The 22,972-nt window shown below is 38.6% G+C and overlaps 1 protein-coding gene across 2 annotated transcripts in view; it reads right to left on the bottom strand.

Moving 5' to 3' along the window:
- Positions 1–3,208: 3,208 nt before the first annotated feature.
- Positions 3,209–22,972, bottom strand: part of TRPC4 (transient receptor potential cation channel subfamily C member 4) — a 162,983-nt gene continuing 143,219 nt past the window's right edge. For both annotated transcript variants that reach the window (XM_087756602.1, XM_087756603.1), the window contains 6 exons: positions 21,816–22,129; positions 19,416–19,611; positions 17,763–17,957; positions 10,191–10,232; positions 8,279–8,368; positions 3,209–5,740 (listed from right to left, as the gene is read on the bottom strand). In XM_087756602.1, the coding sequence (XP_087612728.1) occupies positions 5,024–5,740; positions 8,279–8,368; positions 10,191–10,232; positions 17,763–17,957; positions 19,416–19,611; positions 21,816–22,129 (1,554 nt within the window). In that variant the 3' untranslated portion in view covers positions 3,209–5,023. The remainder of the gene's footprint in view (positions 5,741–8,278; positions 8,369–10,190; positions 10,233–17,762; positions 17,958–19,415; positions 19,612–21,815; positions 22,130–22,972) is intronic.

Genomic DNA, 22,972 nt, shown 5'->3' with positions numbered 1-22,972 from the left:
TTTCATAACTATATTTAAAAACAGCAGAGGATTTGATTGATTTAGGAAGAGAATTATGTGATGGAGGGACCTCTGATAAAACCGAGGTATATTGTATGACTGAGTTCTCTTTGTTCATGAAGGTTGAAGGCTGCAACTTTTTTTTCGTTGAAGCCATTTCTGCTCCATTTTTTTACACTTATACAAATAAGGCAACTTCTCAAGTACTAAATCAATGGTTAGTGAACTTGGTTTGTTGTTGTTCAATGGGTTCAATTCCTTTTCATATCTGGAGGGTTCAAACTCATCCTTAACTGCAGCATTTTATTTTGGAGTACGTCCAACTACTTAACCATAAACTGTTTCAAAGGATCTCTAATCTGCTCCTGCTGCAGTGAATGTAGGGTCCATGACTAATGCTCAGCTAGTCAAAGAGTTGAAACACAGAGAAGTAAGATTTTTAGTCTAGAGATTAGAGTGCTTACATTGGAGGACAGCTGTCCCCAAGGATAGCTTACTGGTGTTATCGAATGGTTGCTCGACATGGAAAACAAGCAAACTTTAGAGCAGGGATTAGAACTGAGGAGTTCTACTTCCCAGGGGTAAATGCCTAGGATTGCTATTATTACACTTACATTTACTACTATTACTACTACTACTACTACTGCTACTATTACTGCAGTCACTACCACTACCATTACCATTACCAGTAGTATTGTTTTTGTGAGGTTGCCCTACTCACTAAAGCTGTTGGTATCTCTTAAGAGACTTTAAAATGAGGATGGATTATGTCATTGTCCAAGTTGTACCTCTATATTCCCAGAAGAAAAATTGATACCAAACGTTTGGAACTGTATTCAAAAGTTCATTGCCTCATCACAATCTTTAAGCATGATCTGCTTCTTTTCTCTCTCATGCTACTTCCCAGAACCTGATTAAATATTCATCTGAGGTTTAGAGAGGGAACGGGATGTTATAGCCTGCAATACATATACAGCAGGATTTGAGACAGACATATAATAATTTCTTTGTGTCTTCTGTCTATGCTTTATTCCTGTGAGGAAGCTACGCAAAAATTCTCCTCCTGACAGATCAGTCCAAGGATGCTGTGAAGGAAGACATTCTTGTTTCAAACATTCTGTTGAAGAACTTTTGGGTGCCCAAATACCAGAAATTTCTTCAGCTTTTACAACTCTCAACAGTTATAGCTATGATGAAGATATACATTCTCCTGGAACTCGACACTACTTATTCACAGAGAAACTCAGATTAGGAAAGTCATAGAATTTCTCATTAAATCCTGACCTATCAAAAAAAAAAAAAAAGTGCTGTGTTCCAAGTGCCTCATACAAACAGTATGTGTGAGGTGTTTAGCCCACACAAGTCAAAATGTAATGGTCTCAATCTACAGACCAAAAAAAAAAAAAGATTAATATCAGTTGCAGAGCCATGGTTCCTCCCTGAGAGGCACCTGCCTGGCTTGCTCTCTGGTGATATTTTACCACATACAGGTAGCACAGCGGCCTGCAGCCAGCTCACAGGGTCCTGTAGTCTGAACTCTCTGAAGGATGGCTCTCACCTCTGCAGTGCCTTTGAGGGACAGCAAGCATGCAGAGTCAGAAGTAGTTTTTGCAATTTTCTTTTGAATGTATAGCACACAGTTCTTGCATCACTGACTGTGAATCAATGTGTAGCCTCAGGAGAGTGGAAGTCAAACCAACCTTTATAAAGATATTCACTATCCAGTCTGTTTTGGCTCAGACCCGCTGTGCTTGCCAGGACTGGGTTGCAAGAATTCAAGCGGGCTCCTGCCCAGCTGTGCCAGGGTAGACGAGTCCTGCACTCTCTCTGTTTTTCCAGGAGCTGATGAAAATGCAAAGGGCAGTCAGGTTTTGTCCTTACTACAAAAAAAAGAAAGTTTAAATTTAAAAAATGTTTTCTGAATATTTTGAACAACCTAATATTGGGATTAAACCCCTTTGTATTTAGACAATTTTCTAACTCCTTGAAACATTTCATGACTTTAAGCTCTGCTTCAAAAGACTGTCTTTTATAGGGGTTTATATCCTGGGGTTTTTGTGTTCCTCCTATATTGATGCTAATGAAGGCTGCAGGCAGGGATGGGTGAGTTTGAACCTTTTATTTCTTTTGAGGAGAAAGTATGCTCAGCTTTGCAAAGCTTAATAACACCTCTGCTGTGGTGTTACAAATCTTGCTCTGTGCACCTCTAAATCTTTCTTGGCACAGATGTCCTCTTGGAAGCATTCAATGAGAAGGGTTTTTTTTGGCTATCTGCAAAGCAATAAAAGTCCACCACCATTTCAAATTTGGACATATTTTGGGCTTTTATCTGTTTTCACAGCATGAGGTGCTTATTTGCCATTAAATTTAAATGGAACGGGATCAGGTCCTTATTGGTGTCAGGCTTCGATGCCTAAGAATCACATAAAAATAGAGCAAATGTTGATTTGAAGTCAGCTTTATTTAATAGACCTTCATTTCAATATTTGGTTGTGAAAGAAAGAAAAAAGACAGCAAAAGACTGACCACCTATTGCTATGCAATACAATGTCATGGTCCTGTGCCTAAGTATCTTGCCCACTTGTGCTGTCTTTGCTTTTCTATCTTGTATCTACTCCAAGACTTAGACTGACTCCCAGCACAGGGGGGTCATGATGTGACGGCATGGCTGATGTTTCAGGTTAACTGTCCTGTGTTTTTGCCCTGCTGGGGGGAGAAACAGGTTCTTATGATAGCAGAATAATATGCAGAGCTCTTAGACCTGTGGCGGTTAACTTGTTCTGATAATGGTGCTGGTGGTATTATAAATACCCTGCTCAGGCACGTTTTGTCTAGAATGAAAATGCATGGCTGGAATGCACTGAAAGCTCTTTGGACCAAGGACTGTTTGTTTTGAATTTGGTTAGTGAAAGGGAAGTAAGCGTAGGACTCCAAAATGTTACAAACCATGATGAAGAATGAGAAGGTGAAACCAGTGGTGGAGAAGGACTGTTAACTGGGATATAGAGAATTTTGTAACAACATGTGACACATTGGCTTTATGTCATTCTTAGCACACATGTTACAGTAGAAAAGAGAACTCTCTAAAAGAGTTGACCTAGTAAAAATGATATGAAGGTATTACACCATTATTATTATTATTTATTTCTTGTTATGCTTGTAATAACTCAGGTGCTTTCCAAACAGAAAAGCTACAGGCCCTGCCCCGAGGAGCTCACAATCTAAAGGTGGACAAGGAGAGAGACGTGAAGGAGAGGGGTTCCACAGAGAAGTCAAGAGGCCAAGATGGAAATCAACCATATCTTATCAATCAAATGTGGTTTGCACACATTGTTGCAAAGCTATACAAACTATTTTCCAATTACTCCTCATATGTTCCATTTTGGTTCAACTAATTCACTCCTAGCTGCCATGGCACAGATAGATGTGCAGGAAGGAAACTTTCAATATGTGAGCTCAGAGAGAGTAGCAGATGTGTGAAGTAGAGCTGGAAAACCCACCTAGAAGTATAGAGATGAGAGGGGTTTATCTGGATTTTCAAAATTCAGTTCAGTACCAGGATAGTTTAGATCCAGAATGATATGGCTTTTGGTCAGGTCCTACACGGTGGGAGTTACATGTGATGGATTCTATCTGGAATGTAAGTGTACTCTGTGCCTCTGGAGGTTCCTTAATACAGGCTAATATGAACTACAAAATCTATCATGGCAGGGCTAGGGAAATTAAGAATGAAATGACCACACTCATGTGGTATATTCATGTGTTTCCAAGGGAGGAGAAGGATGGTCCTGAGAATTCGAGGGTGGTCATTCTTAGGTCAGTTGTAAAATTACATTTTTAATAATGTAGGACACCAGTCACTGATTAAAAAGAAACAGACTGTTTAATTTAAAAAATACTGTTTTTGACTAAGACAATAAGTCACTCATCAATTATGAAAAATACTATTAGGTTTTCTTTATACATTTAAATGTCTAAGTATTTTTTATAAAACCTCCAATCAGGTTCCCCCAAACTCTGAAATTGTCAAAGAAACTCTCTTAAGGCTTGCCTTTAAAAATGTCTCAACAAATTGCCATATTTTTCCAAGTACTCAGGGAATCATTGTATGTTTGTTTATTCCTAAAGTATCTGTGTCTTAGCAAACGTGAGTGTATCGTGAAGGCAAAAGCTAATAAGCAGTTGAATATTAAAGTGCATAGGTTGTCCACATTTGGAAAAATAAATGGTTAAAGAAGCAGTAGGTGTTGTGATTACACATTTCCAGGGAGCAATCCATCATCAGTTTTTAGCAAGCCACAGATATTTCCTTTACTATAAGAATCATTTTTTTACAGTCTTCAAATCCTGCAAATGCATTTCTAACAATGGTATCAGGACAGTGATAATCCTCTTGCTGGGAGGGAGAAGCTGCAATTAAATAATCAAACAGACTGATCTTTCATAATTTACAGGTATTCATATTCATTCAATAAATAAAAGAATATACTTTATCTTTTGATTGTGTATAGCTTTTGAAACAAATCAAGTTTCTAGCAATTTAAATAAATTATTCTAATAGCTTGACATGAATTATGCTGACAGGAGTCACTTATGATTATTATGGTGCCCAGAACCTTTTAAGAACCTACAAAGTTAAATAAAGGCTTACAAGTCTCTTAAGCTACTTTTATTTGCATAGAAAAATATTTATCATAGGAGTCAACTATCATATGAGAGAAATTGCATTTGTTGTAATTGAAAAAGATAGCTAAAAAGTTTCTGTGGGTTATTGCAACAGTACAAGAATACAAGATGCTTCCATTTATTAAAAAATGTAAAACAAATTGTGAAAGCTAAAGCAGGCTACAAAACAGAAGGTTCCCGTATTATCTTTCTGTTGACTACTATGTTACAAGATCATGTGCCACAGTTGAGTACTATAAAGTGTAATTCTGCATTTGCTAATATAATTCTTAAAACATTCCCCCCCAAAAGCACTATGCAAAATATATATATTTGTAAATGCTTCCTGCTGTAAGCATCACAACCTTGTTATCACATAATCACCCTGATCAATTGTTTCCTGTTTCCCATCACAGTCAATGCTAATGTCCAAATTCTTGTCCAGATGATCCTGCGGTGTGGCTGGTTCTGAGTTCTGTAACTCCATTTTCTCCATTTCTGAAGCACAAATACTTCCCTCTTCCTGTGAATCTGAAGAGTTGCCATTATTTTGTGACTCAGCTAACACGCATTTTTCATCAGGACTTTGGATGTTTAATTCACAGTTCATGGTCAGTTCTCCCTCTTCCAGTTCAGCAGTTTCCTCACATTGTTCTTCTGCCTGTTGACGGGAAACTTCTTCAGAAACGGTGTATATTTTATTTGTACTTTGCTCCACAGAGTTTGTTTTTGATCGTCTGTGAAATAACCCAAAATTTTTTATGTCTGTTACAAAATTCACACGCTTTTGTTTCTCCTTAGTGGACTCTGACACCATCATTGCTGAGCCGTTGCTTACATTATGTGCTTCAGAGGCAATAGTGGCTGATCTTGGGTGAATCATCGTTGTTATGTCAAAAAGGCTGAAGGTCTTTTTCTTTCCTTTCTTGTTTCCTTCACTATCACTGTTTTCTTCATTTTCTGACAGAGATGCAGCATCTTTGTTCATCTTTGCAGTTTGCAAATTAGACAGCTTGCTTCCTTTTAACAAACCCAGGACTTCAAAACGAAAGCTGGAAATATCTTGTTTTAACTCCTAAAAATTAGGATGAAAGATGAAACATCAGATCATGAAAGCTAATTTGACTTTTCCTCTTGTAATTAAAAAAAGAAAAAAAAAGGCTTATGCTAGGGATCAGTAATAAACTTCACCATCTGGATAATACCTGGCATCTTCAAGGTGCTTTGCAGGCTGTCTAATGGATTTTCCAGGTGAGACAGAAAAGTGATTGGCAATTTTATCAGAGGAAACGTCAGAGGAAATGTGCCTTAGCCTAGACTACTCATAGAAATCACTGACAGTGGTGGTGGAAGGAGCATGAAGACCTACAGCCAATCTGCTAGACAGTAGTATCCCATCATAATAACAGCATTTTCATCAGCCCTTAACACCATCCCTTGCACACGCACACATGGGGACACATGCACGCGCAAGACATACACATGTGTGCACGCTTCCCTGTGAGCAGCAGTGCAGGTAGGACTTCATGCATTTCCACCAAATGTTTGACAGCTGGCAGCTGAGTCAGAGCTAATCATTGCAGGCTGCTTTCAGCCAGTGCAACCTCTGTCTCCTAAAGGCCTGTCACAGGAGAAGGCACCTCGCCTTCAGGAGGTCCCTATTTCTCTTCATTTTCTCTACAGGGATAATCACAGAATCATAGAATCATTTGGGACAGAAAAGACCTTTAAGATCATCAAGTCCAACCGTTAACCCAACACTGCCAAGTCCACCACTAAACCATGTCCCTAAGCACCACGTCTACACATCTTTTAAAAACCTCCAGGGATGAGGACTCCACCACTTCCCTGGGAAGCCTGTTCCAATGCTTGATAACCCTTTTGGTGAAGAAATTTTTCCTAATATCCAATCTAAACCTCCCTTGGCACAACTTGAGGCCATTTCCTCTCGTCCTGTCACCTGTTACTTCAGAGAAGAGACTGACCCCCACCTTACTACATCTTCCTTTCAGGGAGTTGTAGAGAGCAATAAAGTCTCCCCTCAGCCTCCTTTTCTCCAGGCTAAACAACCCTACTTCCCTCAGCTGCTCCTCAGAAGACTTGCGCTCTAGACCCTTCACCAGCTTCGTTGCTCTTCTTTGGACACGCTCCAGCACCTCAATGTCTTTCCTGAAGTGAGGGGCCCAACATTGAACACAGTATTCAAGGTGCAGCCTCACCAGTGCCAAGTACAGGGGGACAAGCACTTCACAAGTCCTGCTGGCCACACTATTTCTGATATAAGCCAGGATGCTATTGGCCTTCTTGGCCACCTGGGCACACTGCTGGCTCATATTCAGCCGGCTGTCAACGAACACCCACAGGTCCTTTTCTGTCGGGCAGCTTTCCCGCCACTCTTCCCCAAGCCTGTAGCGTTGCATAGGGTTGTTGTGACCCAAGTGCAGGACCCGGCACCTGGCCTTGTTGAACGTCATGCAATTGGCGTTGGCCCATCGATCCAGCTTGTCCAGATCCCTCTGTAGAGCCTTTCTACCCTCCAGCAGATCAACACTCCCACCCAACTTGGTGTTGCCTGCAAACTTACTGAGGGTGCACTCAATCCCCTCGTCCAGATCATTGATAAAGATATTAAACAGAACCGGCCCCAATATTGAGCCCTGGGGAACACCACTTGTGACCAGCCGCCAACTGGATTTGACTCCATTCACAACTCTTTGGGCCAGTCCATCCAGCCAGTTTTTTACCCAGTGAAGCGTATGCCCGTCCAAGCCATGAGCAGCCAGTTTCCCCAGGAGAATGCTATGGGAAACTGTCAAAGGCTTTACTAAAGTCCAGGTAGACAACATCCACAGCCTTCCCCTCATCCACTAAGTGGGTCACCTGGTCATAGAAGGAGATCAGGTTAGTCAAGCAGGATGTGCCTTTCATAAACCCATGCTGACTGGGCCTGTTCACCTGGTTGTCCTGTATGTGCCATGTGATAGCACTCAAGATGATCTAAATGAAGCAATAATGAATCAGTTAACTCAGGTTCTGGCTGTATCTTCTGCATGTGTAAGCTAAGGCAGATGAATATCATTTTGAATGTTTGGAGTTTGAGGTGCCAATAGTAACAAAAATGTTTGATGCTAGAAATACACATTGATGGATGTAAGCATTATAATATATATGGCCCTGTTCACTTCATCTGTGTCAAAGGATTTTAATATTTGACTGCTTATTTAAGTTTTCCATCTTTTAAGTCATATAAAAGGTGTTCTGTACACAAATAAATGAACAACAGCACTCTATAGCAGAAAAGTTCTATTTCCTAAGGTGCTGAAATTATTTGCATCTTGCTTTAGCAAATATGTTATTATACACACTTAATCCCACTTTGGTGTCCTCTTACATGGGCACAATTCAAACTAGCTAATAAAACTCCATCTAAAGAAAGAAGGAGACTTGCTGGAGTCCATGTACAATACTATCTGTGTGTGGTCCATCAGGACACAGACACTGCTCTAGAAAGCAAGTTATATGCTACCTGACCAACTGGAGATTTTGAAAAACATGCTTCCCAGGCTTATAATATCTTACTAAAACACCTATAAATATATAAATTATCACATACCTTAAAATTTTCTTCTGTCAGTCCTTCCTCAGTTTTGGCATCTCTTATCATTGCTGCAACATATCTCTTAACCAGATTTCTCATAACTTCCTAAAAATATAAAATACCGTGTTAGCTTTCTTGGTATTAGTTACTAAACCTACACTCACTGGGCCTGCTTGGACTGCTTTGTGCTTTAGGAACATGACAAAAAAATGTATAAACTTTAGATCTGGCTGAAAATTTGTTCTGCTTTTCAGTGGAAAGTGGTGATATTAATTATCCTGAGAATGGTTGTATTGGGTTTCACCAAAGGTGTGTCTCATGCTGGTAACATGACAGTGAGCAGTTGCTGATGCCTCATGAGGAGTGTAAGTCTAGCGCAATTGTATAATGTTATTTCCAGCTATACTCTCCCAAGCCTCCTGCAATGTGAGATTTGGAGAATTTCTGAATCAGAAATGATAGCTCTAGGTTTAATGCGCTGTGACAGGTTTTCCTATGTGTTTTGAACTCATGTAAACTGTCAGCATCCACAAATCCTCTGCCAATGAATTCCACAGTATAGCTGGAATAATATTCCATCTGTGGTTTTGTTTATTTTTAACTTGCTTTCTGATAGTTTCCATTGTTGCTTTCTAAGGATCCTAAAATTATTTAGGTTGGAAGGGATGCCTGGAGGCTGGCTGATCTAGCTCAGGGCCATGTCCAGTCAAGTGCTGAATATGTTGAAGGGTGAAGATGTTGCAGCCTCCCTGAGCAACTTTTTCCAGTTCTTTACTACCCTCACTGTGATGATGATTTTCCTTACAGAATTTCTCTTCCTACAACTTGTGTCCATTAACTCATGTTCTTTTGCTGTGCACCTCCAAGAAAAATCTATCTCCTCCTTCTCTCTAACCACCCACTATGTTATTGATGACAGCAATTAGATCCCCCTTAACCTACTCCAGGCTGAAATCCAAGCTTCTCCTTTTATGTCAGGCCTCTAACCATCCTGGTGGCCCTTTACTGGATCCCTTCCAGTTTGTTAACATCTCTCTTGTAGTGGGGGGCCCAAAACAGGACACACTGCTCCAGATGATAGAGTCTTACAAGTGTGGGCTGGAGGAGAATAATCACTTCCCTCAAAACGCTACCTACAGCCTTACTAATGCAGCCCAATATGTGTCTGGTATTCAGTTTGCGGATAGATGATGAACAGCTGCTCTGTGTTCACCTTTCCCATGATTTTATAGATCCCTGTTGTATTTCCCACAGCTGTCTCTTTTTCAGGTTGGAAAAGTCCTAGTTTACCTAGTCATTTCCCATATGGAATCCATTAATTACCAAACCTATAATTGTACAGCCCACATCTTGTTTGACTTGCAGCCCTTTTAACACAACAAAAATTGAAAACAAATCTGAAAATTATTCCTTGTGCTACAATAATCTCAAAAAATCAGAGGCTGAAGCAGGAAGGATGGAGAAGAACAGCTTAAGGTGATCTAGGTAGAGGGGTTATTAAGGGACAGGAAGTTATCTATGGGGGACCAGAACTGGAGAGATGTAGAGCAGGTTCTGGTGGAGCATGTCAGTGAGGTGCACATATGATCCTGATGAAACCCAGGAGGGAGGTGGGACTATGTGCTTGCTTTTCTAAAGGCAATCCATATTACAGTGGGCAAAATACTTGTTAATATATTATTGCTCTAGGAAATATCCTTTTGCATCCCAAAAAGTAGACAACCCTACTTCTCAAATGCTGTTGTTTGAACACCAAAAATACTATGCTCATTTGCTGAGGATGAAATGAGTATGCATTTTGTGTTTTTTTCCTTTCTTTTTTAATTTTTTTTTTCCTGCTTTCTCATTAAATTCTTCCTTTTTTTCCATCTTGAACTTTTGGAGGCATAGAAAAATAATTTCTCAAAAAATAAACATGGGCCTGTACCTGGTATTGATGATGTCTTCTCAGATTGTCAGCTGCACGCCTCTGAAAAAAGAAAAGAACAAAAAAACATGAATCCCTGTCTGGTAGTAAAATACTTACAGCATAGCAAAACAGCAGGTCTGTGCAATATGTGATATCTAGCAAGCTGAGAGAGATGGTTCAAAGTCTGTTGAAAAATGGTAGTGTTGGAGCGAAGTCTGTCATTAGCTTTCCAGAAGGAAGAATGTTGTAATTGGGAAGGCAAAGTGGATTTTCTACATTTTTATCAATGTGCTGCTATTCCAGCATTAGCATGGATGTGGTGGGGCAGCCAGGTCTCTGCTTGCAGAGCCTCAAGGCACTGATCTGAGATAGAAGGGGAACAATGTGATCGTGTCACTCGCTTGCCCAGAGTGAAGTGTATTTTGCTGAATTGAGAAAAGCTTGACATACATAAATATGGTGTTAGCAAGACACTTGCTATGGTTCCTAATGTCTCATTTAAGATAGAGCTAACCAAAACCTCCGCTATAAAAACATATTAAAGACAAAATTTCCTGCTTAGTTCCCTGTTAAAAACACTTGGTCACATAGAGGGGTATGGAAGAAAGAAACTCAGCTTGCAATGCAGAGTTTGGTGTTGATAAGGAGGGAGGATACGAGGGATACTCTGAAGAGGAACAGCAAAAAGAAGCGTGGTAGGATAATAGCATGGTACAGGCTTCAAGCAAGTGCTGCATTAGATTATACTGCCATATCTAAGGCTGTCCAGAAGAAGATGTGGAAAAAAAAGGCCTGAATTACTTAGTCCTTGAATTACTGTTGTCCTCAATAGCATACTGAGTCACATCTCCTTATTCTCTACTTTAATTAACCCTGACTGGTAAAAGAAAGACTTACTTACAAATTTAACTTAGGTTCTTATATCTGCTGCTGGTGAGAAAAGAAGGTGTCTGACCATTGACTGAATTTCTACAAAACAGAACACTTACAGCATCTTAAAACAGGATAAAAGGACATCTAAGGCACTTGTTAAAATTGACCTCAGTTGCATAATGAGGCAGGCACAGTAAGGTATTTTGTCATCTTCTTTTACTTGAAACCGACTGGCAATTTATGACTAACAATTTCCCTGTACTCAGAATCAGTTTACACTTTAGGGTTGATTTCTTGTTTGTAATTAATTTGAGGGATGCAGTAGCTGTGTGGTTGGGCTTGGCAAAAAATAATAGAAAGGGGAAAATCAATATTTCCTAATTACTCTGAACAGACACTGTGGGGTAGGGCTTTATACGTAAGCATGTTCTATTCAGTCTTTTTCCAGATTGTGTTTCTGTATCTATGCCTCATCCAAAGAGAAGATGGAAATTCCTTGTGTTTAAGGGTGGACAGATGGGCGAGCCTGCCCACGGCCAGGGCCAGAGGGGGCAAGGCAGCTGTGGGAAGGCCAATACCCTTCCACCACCTGCCTTTAGATGTTTTTTAGGGAAAAAAAAAAAAAGTTCTGATTTTTCACAGTTGACCACATGATGGAGATGTTTCATTCCTCCTGAGAGAGCACTACAGGAGTCCGTGGCTAAGAGAGCTCTCAACAACAGATCTGACTCACAGGTAAAGGGAAAAATACTTTAAGGTGTAACTGAAAGGCACTTCAGTTCAGGTGAAGGTAATAACTCCTATAAATAAAACAAATGTTGGCCCTTGTTTCACAGACTATTTTCTGCAGTTGCTGTCTGCTCTGCATTATTTTACAGTGAAATGAGAAATAAATGCATAGGTTTAATTCTGTACCCATAACAAGAAATAGCTAAATCAGGTTTATTCTTTTTTTGCAACCGATTCAGAAACTCCCAGAAACAGGGATTGTGGCTTTTCCACTCAATCCAATGTCAAAAAGAGCAATTTGGGATGACCATGTAAACAAATTTATTTGTGTAGTAACATGTCCAGAACAGTTCTACTGAACTTAACAACAGTTTTCAATCCATACCACTGAGAAGCTGAAAGATAATGCTTTCAATGGTGTGTTTTAATACACAGACACATACATACTGCACAGGCATATATGCATACACATAACCTATCAAAGTTATTAACCCCATCAGTTCTCTGTCTCCTGTTTAAATGTTTGCATTCAGTTTCCAGTTCATAATTGCCTTTTGATTCCTTCTGTAAGCAGAAGGAATCTTTGCTTAAACACATCTGAAAATGAAGCTATTCACTATAAATAAAATGGCATTAACACTCCTATTGTCCATCCTTAGTTCTCAGCCAGCCTGCTTTTCTCTACCTGGCTGTAGTCTAATTTGTGGTTGTTCAAAATTTGTTTCAAGTAACTGCTGTGCTACGTGCATGAAGAAGTGTTGAAAACTATGGCGGGCAAAGGGATAAAAGTTAAATATGATTAAAAATAACAACAGGAGAAGAAACACTCTTCTGATGACAATGTTGTATGAGATGATGAAATTGAAGGGGATAGTTTTATCACTTTCCAAAGAGGGCACTAATATCCTCTAGGAAGCTTTAATAGTAGTTCTACTAGTAGTGATAAATATTTTGGTCTTCCTGCTTATGCCATTCTACTAATTTACATTGTTTGGAAGAAAAATCTTTTTAGCAATCAAAAATTTGATAGTGTTAAATTACTTCTTTTGAACTGTTTTATCAAAATTATATCTTTTATAAAGCAGGAATTCAAATTTGCCTAGTGATAAAAGTCCAATACATAAAGGTTGTCTGAAGTCATGGGATATATTCCTTATTTTGAAAGAAGCATCCCATAAAAAGGGTAAGAACTTATCTATGTTGACAAAGAGGTTTCCCCATGAGATGGTCCTTGGCTATAGAACAAACAATCCAGATTACTGATGTCTATTCCAGGTGGAAGGTGTTATTTCTTTGCTCAGCTTTCAATAACACACATTACAGAGAAAATACAAAATACTTATATTGACTTAGGAGTTGCATCATTTTCCACTTGGAGAACAAAGACTAGGAGAAAGGGAAAGGAGATTTTCTCTGACAAATGATAATAATTACAATGTAGGTTGCTTGGAAAAATGGCATAAAAATCTGGACAGCTAGAAAAGAGGTAACTTTTTTTCTAAACATCAGATGCACAAAAAAAAGTACAAAGACAATTCTTTCCATTTTCTCCTCTGAAATACTTAAAATTATAGGTAAAACACTTTTTGGTGACTGATCAGACATAAAGTGGAATGTAATTTGAGGAAAATAGTACAATTTATTCCAGTGGGATTGGGGTTTCTTTTCTTACATCTCTTCTATTTTGAAATAGCAATGGATTTCAGATGACCAACAGGAGTATCCTTGAGACACCCAAAGGCCTTGGGCAGTCAGAAAAACTTCAGCATAATCAATAGAGTTATATTACTAATCTGGCTTTTGCAAAGGCAAGCTGACAACATTAACAGAACTGCTATATATATATAAAGAGCAGTTCACACTTATTTCAGTTTTAAGTGTAGGAGATACTTTGTGATAATAGCTAAAGAGAATGCTGCATACCTGGTTTATGTCAAAATGACAGAAAATTAAAATGTGCTGAAATCTGAAAGGTAGAAGATCTTTGTCTGATTAATAGCAGAGCTGAAGTACTAGTAAACCACATGTAAGCATCCTGGCCTTCCTTCAGCTGTAGCTGTGGCTAGAGAAGCTGCCATCAGCATGGCTGATCACCATGTCGCTTTGGAGAAAAATCCAGTCCCTTGAAAAAGCTCCCCTTGACTCCACCATCCACTGTTTCAGCTGTCCCAGTACAACAAAGGACAGCAGAACCACCGAATTAACATCCAAGGAGAAGCAAATTAATCAGCACTCTTCAGAGGTACCTCACTTCCCTGCAGACCCTGCTATTTCCCATGATAGCTTTGTTATAAGCAGCACAGTAGATGGTCCTCCCAAACAACCATGCCATACTTATTTCTACTGACATTTTTGTTCTTCATATAAGCCAGATAAATCCTTTCACTAGCACATCTGCTGTAAGCTATCCTGACCCTGAACCCTTTCTTTATGACTTCTGCCTGCATATAATGAACTTTCAAGTGTACACGTATATATATTTTTACAGTGGATTGTTGGTGACACATTTAACACATCCTTGATTCATTCATAGTTCATAATTCCTGGCTTTTTGGTACTAAGGCTTCTTATGCAGATATCATGCCTGATCCTTGAAAAATGCTGGCTTTAACAAGCCGGCTGCATTCTGTCTGTCATCTGTTTTGTATCCTCTAGCACTGACTCAGCCTTTGGATGCACGCTATTGCTTTTTCTACTGGAAAACACCATAGTAAGTCACTGCTGATTAGAGCTTCCTAATATGAAAGTTAGCATTTAGAGGTTTCAGAACAAAATGTTTTGAAATGTGAGTTCTGCCTTACAGACAACATGGCATCCATACATTCATACAGCCAAGAAAATGAGCCTGAAACTGAGTCTATAGTGTTTTTTCCCCATTACTGGTCATAGAGAAGGAATCAGAGTTCATAATGCAGGACTCAGCGACAAGAAGTAGGTCCCAACAAAGCTCATAGTTTTCTGAGATGCCCAAATGTGTGGACTCAATCTGCCTGGTCAGCCACAGCCACTCACTTTTTCCAGACAGCTGGAAATATTGTTGCCATGATGGCTCGGCTGGTAAGCCCTCTGCTTCAGAGGGGTTCCAGCTATACTTGCAGCTAAGTGCCTATTCTGTAGTGGAAACTAGTGATGGATATGGCCCTGTTGTCTCACAGACTTTGGGATTTCCACTTTTTCTCATCAAACATTTTTTTTTAATTTACTCTACAGAAATTAACCAAAAATATCCTACATCTCTTCCTCACCTACGTCCTCCACTCCTAAACAGTTCAGTAATTAGTGGTTCATATTCAAATTATAGGGAAGCCAGGTTCAGCTCCTTCTCTTCTGTTCTTCCAAGAGAGCACCTTCACTGCCCCGCCCCCCCTGGGTCTTAATGATTTTGAGATGGAAATCTCTTCTGTCAGAGCTGTTCTGCTTGGGGTAAATAATTAAATATCCACTGGGGAATAGAAGTGAACCTGGGTTTCCCTTAGCCCAAGCTATTTGCTTTACTTGGCAGCTGCTTCTTCTCTCTCCAAACAGAAATTCCATCCTGAAGCTGAAAAGTATTTGCCAACAAAAGCTTCTTTGAAACTGGTATATATTAATGAAAAATTTGGGGGTTTAAGGAATTTGTTTTTTTTCATTAAAAAAAGAAAAGAAAATTCTATTTGGAAAAATTCCCAACGAGCTCTGTGTATAGACTCCCTGCCCTTTGACCTTTTGCTGCACCAGTTTTCCAAAACCCAAGCTGCTAATTTCTAGAAGCTGGTATTTATGTACCCCAGCAGGAGGCAGCCACAGGAACCAGGGGGTGATCTTTCTGAACCCCGTCCCTCACCATGTCATTCAGCACGGGGCTGAGAGCACCTTGTCTCTTTCTTTATTATTCCAGAGAGCCAGGAATGAGTTTACTCCCAGAGCTGCAGTTTGAGAGGGGGAAAAAAAGGAAAAAAAATCCTTTATCCTGGATAGAAAGTCTGACAGAAAATATTTTCCTGAAGGTTTTCCTGGGATGTATAAGGGTATTCTGGATCTGTGTCAGTCAAACAGGGATACTGTGTTAACCAACCCAAGATCCTCAGCTGCTATACACTGGCATCACTCCTTTAATTTTAATATCACTCCATCAGTTTACACTAGCTAATCATCCTTACCAAATGTTTAACAAATGCCTAAAAGCATTGCCCACTCTCCCACACACACAAGTACATCACCCTCTTGATTTTCTCCTTCTAACAAAATCAGTTTTTCCTCCTGTTGGTCTCTGCATTTACTTCTTTCCCTTGCTAGGTTAAACAGTGATGTTTTATTCTTGAAATTTTTCACCATCCATGCAAGTTCATGGCTTTTATTTTTACTTCTATCTGAATCACTGTTTGTTTCTTTTCACTGCTTTTCTAATATTAATTTTATAACATGTTTTTCAGTGTTTCTTTCTTGCAGTCTATTATTGGTTTGTTTCAATGTCATTCTCATGCTTATAAGCTTCCTTTTCTGGCTGTTTCTTGCCTGTCTACAAGTTTGACAGGTAAAAGTGAAGCATATTTTTCTTTCGGGATCAGGATATTGCAATAAGCCTGATTAGAAGCTTTCCACAAAAAGGACAAAATCCATTCATCAGCTTAGGAATTGTGAATTAGTTTTATATGTCACTCTTCCTCTTTATCATATATCTGTACACCTCTGTGAACTTGTTCCTCCAAGTATATCTGGTGATTAAACTGAATGCCTGGATAATACAGGAGAATATGTGGGAAAAGCCTATCTTTATTACTCACTTCTCAAGAAACTGGAAAGAAACACAAAGAAATGGTTTCTAGAGTAGTGGTCCAGCAAAGAATTGTATAGTATGTCCTGGCTTCTTTAAAATGAATGGATGTTTTGCTACCATGGTCAACAGCATGAGGACCATAATAACCCTTTCTTGTTCCCCTTACCCACACATGACACTCTCATACGCTCATAATGCTTTGCTATCTGAGTTCCTAACAGACTTGAAAACATTTACACTCACCAAATCCCTATGGTATAGGGAAAGTGCCATTATCCACATTTTACCCACAATAGTTTTCTTTATGTTGGAGTTGGCTAAATGCAGTCTAGTTACTGAGGTACTGACTCGATCATTATAGGAAATGCAGAAAACATAACTAGAGAGATTTAATTGTTGCTGGGTTAGGTTGATGCTTGACTATTTTCTCTGACAATATAGAAAAACTGTGCTGATGACTGAGGCATCTCAACTGGATAAAGAAATTCAAATCTGCTTTGCTCACTGAAGTTACCAGAGAAAGTCTGTGGCTGAGTTATTACACAGGCGTCTGCTGCATCCAGGTGCAAGACTATTCTTGTTCCCCTTGTGTGTCTTTTCCCCTCTTTTTTTCTAGAAATGTCACTGCTGATCAGCACTATTAGAATATGGTACCAATGTGATTCTGAAATAACTCTACCTGTAAATTAAAGCAAGCAATTCCAAGTAAATGCTGTTACCTTTCAAAACATTTTATTTAGTGGGAAGAGCTTTTGGTAAGAATGCTTTTAGTGTAAACCCATTTCATTAGACGTAGAGAGAGAGACAGAGAGACAGAGAATATCCCATGGTGAATACTTTATCCACAATTCTGTGTTTCATGATATGTTAGTGACACTTGAACTGTGACACTTGAGCTGGAGATCATCAACCACACTTCTGGGATTGGTAGACAAGTATACATATTTGATCTCTGATATTTTTATTGCTTTTTATCTTTCTTGCATTATCTGTAGATGAGGCACAGTCATAGTTCATATTGTCATTGTACAGGAATATGATGATGCTTTCTCTTTAGCCAAATACACTGACATGAATGTAAAAAAACCCCCATCATTCTCTGCTAGAATTATTCTGTAACTCATATGCACATTATCTGACAGTTCAGATGCTTCCCTGCTCTGTAAGACTGAGAAAGACTCATCTATATAGCAAAGAGGAGAACTACAGGCAGAGTAAAACACAGGACTTACTCCTATTGTTCCAAAACTTTCAGGTTTTCTTCTAATTTTTTTCTTGCACAGATGTCTCCATAACCATCTGATCAGATACCAGAGAGACTTTGGGCTTGGTATGACATTGAAAGGAGTGGGCAGAGTTCCTCCTTCTTCAAAGTAACTCATCCAGAGTTTTGTTCGAGCAAACTTCCACTCAATGTCTGCATGATCCTGCACACAAGAAACACAACACCAGCACAGATTTTGTTGTAATTAAGGAGGTGAAACAAACCTCTACAAAAATCTGAAAACCTAAAACTAGAACAACCCTGAAATACTAATGAATTTTCTTGTTAAAATACTGGCATCTTCTTTTGACAGAAGGTCTTTAACATAAAGCAAAGCTAAGCTGCTTTACTTCAGTAAAGAGATGTTAGATATGTACAGTATATATCTACTTTCAACCGTTCTTTCCTTGCTACAGGTAATAATTAAAAGTCTCTCAAACAACACAGGATAATTACAAGCAAAAAAATGCTGCTTTTCTGGAAGAGATGTTTTGTTATAATAGCAGCTCATCATTAATCCACATAGATCACTCTAATTACTCTGCTCTGTAGCAGCTTCAATAAGTCTGTAAGTCTCATGCACTCTCTTAGTAATTGCCAGCCCCAGAAACTCACAAATAAGTTATCCCACAAATCATGAGGCTACTTAAAACTGTTGAGTCTAGTATCTTTTTTTCCTTCTACTTCAGAATTATATATTTGGAATAGGTTGTGTGTGTGTTTTTTTTTTTTAATTTATTTTATTTGAAATGTTATTTATTTTGGTTTCTATATAATATTGCGTAATTTTGAAAAGTTTGAAAAAAATCAAAACTAAAGCTCACAGAAAGATTACTAAATCCTGTCAGCTGAACAAGTTTAAATCACTAATATTAGATTTGGACAACAAGTTTAGTGGCCAAGAACTTAAACTACATATCCAGCCCTAGCCTTTAATATTTAGCCAGATATACAGTAATCAAACCAGTAATTTAGGAGTTCTAGTAGGAAAAGTATTCTACCTGCAATCTGAATTTTGATGAATGTTAGTCTGTTGTGTAGTAGACTTTGCCAACTACCTTTATATAAACACATGTAGTCAGTATTTCTTTTGTGGAAATACTTGTAATTTCCAGATTAGAAAGAAGGCACATTTTAAAATCTTAAGACTGTGAAGCTTCCTTTTATTTGTTTGCTTTCTGCATGATGATATTTGAATTACCATATGATGAATCAGTGTTTATTTTCATTAGTCTCCTTGACAGACAGTTAAGCAATAAAAATAAGCCAATAGCTCTGATAAGGATAAAGACAGTTTCCATTAAATGAGAAATCAGGACAGTACTGAATGAGAAGCCATGACCTTCTGTTCAAATTGCTGATGAGTCCAAAACTGTACATGAAACATGGGCATCCAACTTCTATTAACTGTGTATTCACACCATACAAAAACCTTGGGAAATTCCCCTCTGCCCAGTCCAGCTGGGGTCTGGTTTCTGTGTCCTTCCAGAACAGTGTAAAAGAATTAGAGAATTTGTCCCAATATACTGGCTGTAAAAAAGATTTACTGACAGAAAAATGGGATGTAGGAACAGAGAGAAGGTATATATTATAAATGATCTAAGGATAAGGAACAACTTACAGCAATAAGTTGGTAAGAATTATTCATCATGGCTATTAGCATGTTGAGTAGAACAACCAGAGAGATTACATTATAGGTACCAAACATGGTGGCTCCAACAAATTCAGTAAATTCATGCCTTGCTTTCACATTGGTCACATAGAGATTGATGAGTCCAAATATAGACCAGAATAATGACTGCAGTGTTTCAAATAATCTGAAAAACAAAACCCGAAAGGAATAACGGTATAATAACAATACATTTACTTTTCAGATTGTTCAGTTTTTCCCCAAACACACAAAAGTCCTTGACTTGTTTGAGGTGGATGATACTTATCACAATATAGGCAACATATATGGAATATCTTTCTAGGTAAACAAAGGCTTAATGTTTCAAATCTGAGCCTCTAGATACACAATACTGAATCTATAAGTAAGCCTGCGAGTCAAACACTGATTTTGTTCAAACTTCTGAGGGATAAATATAATTTTAGAGATCTTATTTTGGACACCTGCCTTTGAAGTATTTTGACCCTTTGCCTTGACTGTAGAGGGTAGAACAAGGATCCAATGTAACTCAATGATTGTGATTCAACAAGATGCTAAAACAATTATGATATCCTCATACCTACTTGGTGTTGTCAGCTTATGCAATTTCTAGTTTGTGTTGAGAGCCATTTAGATAAAAGGTGTTGTATAATTAGAAGGACATTATTACCATTAGCATATGTTTTGTTTTGCAAAGAATGGAGACATTAAAAAGAAAAAAATGCCGCTCTCAAATGAAACTTGTGCTTCTACAACTAAATGATATGATATTCCTTTAGAGAAGTTTGGGACAACAGCTAGGAAGCTAAATAACAATAACCAACTTCAAAAAAATCTTCTGCAACTAGATAGCTTGACATAATTTCACTTTTGTACAATGTTCAGCTACAGTATAGCATCACAAGCATAGGTCCTGGTTAGCCCAGTTGCTCCTGAAAAGTTTGGAACATAATTTCCTGCTTGTCTGGTCCCACATCTTGAGATTAATTGGAGTGAGTTTTCCCCATGGCCTCTCTCTTGCTCCTTCACCATGACACCAGAAGCAGGTTACCCGGAGAGGATGTGAGGGACACCAGGGCTGTCCCCACTGCACCTGGAGCAGGGAGGCTGCTGAACTGTGGGGACTTGTAGCACCCTGGGCGGTCTTGCATGCTGTGACATGCTGTCCAGAATTGGGCAAAACTTAACCCCTCAGCCCCTTTCCCACCATGTGGTATCATCTCTGAAACATAACTTTGTCATGCAACCCAGTACAGCCCTGTCCTACAGAGATACCTGAGAGAGCTGTATGCTTTTATTTCAAGAAACTCTAGGTCCTGAATGTCTGCTCCTGTTATACAGTGTATATGAGTGGTAAAGTACTGCTTTGGAGTCTCTTGTATGGTTTACACTTGTCTGAGCACAAATTGAACAACCACTATTCTCCCCTGCTCACAGCTGCAGAAAAGGCTCATAAGGCATCACAGTTTGCCTTGACACCTTCTTCTGGCACTAGTACCAGTAGTCCCCACTATTTCCCAGATGAATAATATTGCTTCCCTCAATGTTCAGCTCTGAAAAATTTCCCTGTGCTTTTCTGTTCAGATCACACAAAGTTTAGACTTGCATAAGATGTTATTAATATGCAAGATAAATATGCTGTGCCTGAGCAAAGTTACTTGATTAAGATGATATAAAAGGTGTTATTTTTATAAAATTATTTACTTTGAGAAGGAAGTAATTGGTAATAAATATATTTTAAAAACAGCCTAGATATAATTCATAGAAGGTAATAGGGAACAGGTATTTATAGCAGGAGTTTGATTCAGATTGGAAGTTGAAAGGTAAGATAGAGAATTAGTATTCATTTGGTACTGTTTTGGTACTATAGATGAATACAGTATTAGAATACAGTATTTGATTGTGTGGAGTAGACTCTGGGTCAGTAGAAGCCTGGACTGAGTGTTTTTTCCTGCATCAGTTTATCACATTTACGTTTTAGAACACTAAACTTATTTAATGCCCACAAGTAGCCAGAGAAGAAATGCAGAGTGACAGCTGCCTGGATAAGCAAGCTCTGATCTGGTGACCTTTGTCCCCTTAATTCTAAATATGTACTTTCTAATCTCATATTATCTCCCCCTTCTCTTTATTTTATCTTTATATCTCTTGAGATATCTTGAATTGTACAGACTTCACTCTGGTATGGATAAGCATTATTACAGAGTGACGTAATGTTAATATTTTTTTTTTATTAGGGTAACTTTAGATGTGTCTGTCAGGACACCACTGTAATACCAACAGAAAACAGACAGCCTCTTGCCTGTAAACAACATCTAAGTGATTAAAACATTGGGGGCAGAGGGCGAGAATAGAAATAGATCAGCCACTTACGTTGAAAATGCATTATTCTGCTTTTCACATCGTATTCCTTTGCAGTTGCCAGGTTCATTTGTCTCATAGTAGAAGTACAACTGGTTCAATCCATTTGCAAAAGCTAGCAGCACAAGGCAGTATATGAAGAGAAACTTCAAAATGTCCAGCAACATTCTTCCTAGAGATATCTGCAGAGGTCCCAGGTGAGAATTCGCAGTGAATAATGAGATCAAGCGTAGGGAGCTAAAGATGTTTGCGATTGCAAACAGGGCCTCAGCCACCAGGGTTGGATGCCACATGTCCCAGCTCTCCCGTGGAACTAACCCACTATACTGGAAACAAGCAGAAGGGAAGAAATTACTCCTCTATTTTTATGCATAAACAAGTATATCAGTTTCTTTAGAAGCTGTTCAATTAATTTGCAGATAGGACAATAAAAGTAAACATCATTTGGAAAGCAACATTTCTTCAGGAGAGTTTTTTATTTTAGCAAAACAAAAAATGGGCAGTTCCCATGTACTTGTCCTTCATTTTTATCCATAGGGTGGTCTATGTTTTCTATTTTTTTGCCTGTGTTTTGCATTTGGTTATAATTTTCACAGTAGCAAAAGCAAGTCTAACGATTCTGACAGAGTAAAAGGAACAGTTATTGAACACCTGGGTTTTTAGAATTATAGAAGCTTTCAGTTGTAAAATCAGGTAAATTAGGTCTTCGGAAAACAGTGCAGATATGACAATGATGGATAGAAACCCACAAGAACTTCGGCAAGTTGGAAGAAAACATTTAATCAAGGAATAAGTATATTGCTTAATCACTAACACTGGACCAATGATGAAAAAGCTGTTTATTAATGAACCATGGCAAACTGCTTCTGTGTCTCATTATCAAACACTCCGATCCCTGGAACTGTGACTCTCTACGTTCCAGCTCTACCAAAAATTTCTTGAAGATGAAAGATGTTACTTTGAACTGAGGCTTAAGTACTGTGGCAGACTCATTATTATTTATTTGGTCTCATTAATCTGTTTTACAGAACGAATCAGAGGACAGATTCAATGCTATGAAGCACTCTGAAATGATGGGATAATATAATATGAAGCAGATTTTAAAACAGGACAATGGTGCGGTCTGTATTTACCTAATCTAGACCATCAAGATGCATCCTTCAGAGCTG

Source organism: Nipponia nippon, unplaced genomic scaffold (assembly GCF_047370975.1).
Source record: "Nipponia nippon isolate SJK-2023a ecotype South Korea unplaced genomic scaffold, ASM4737097v1 scaffold_2, whole genome shotgun sequence".
Classification (NCBI taxonomy): domain Eukaryota; kingdom Metazoa; phylum Chordata; class Aves; order Pelecaniformes; family Threskiornithidae; genus Nipponia; species Nipponia nippon.
Note: the sequence above shows the minus strand (reverse complement) of the source record. Positions and strands in the feature narration are given on the sequence as shown.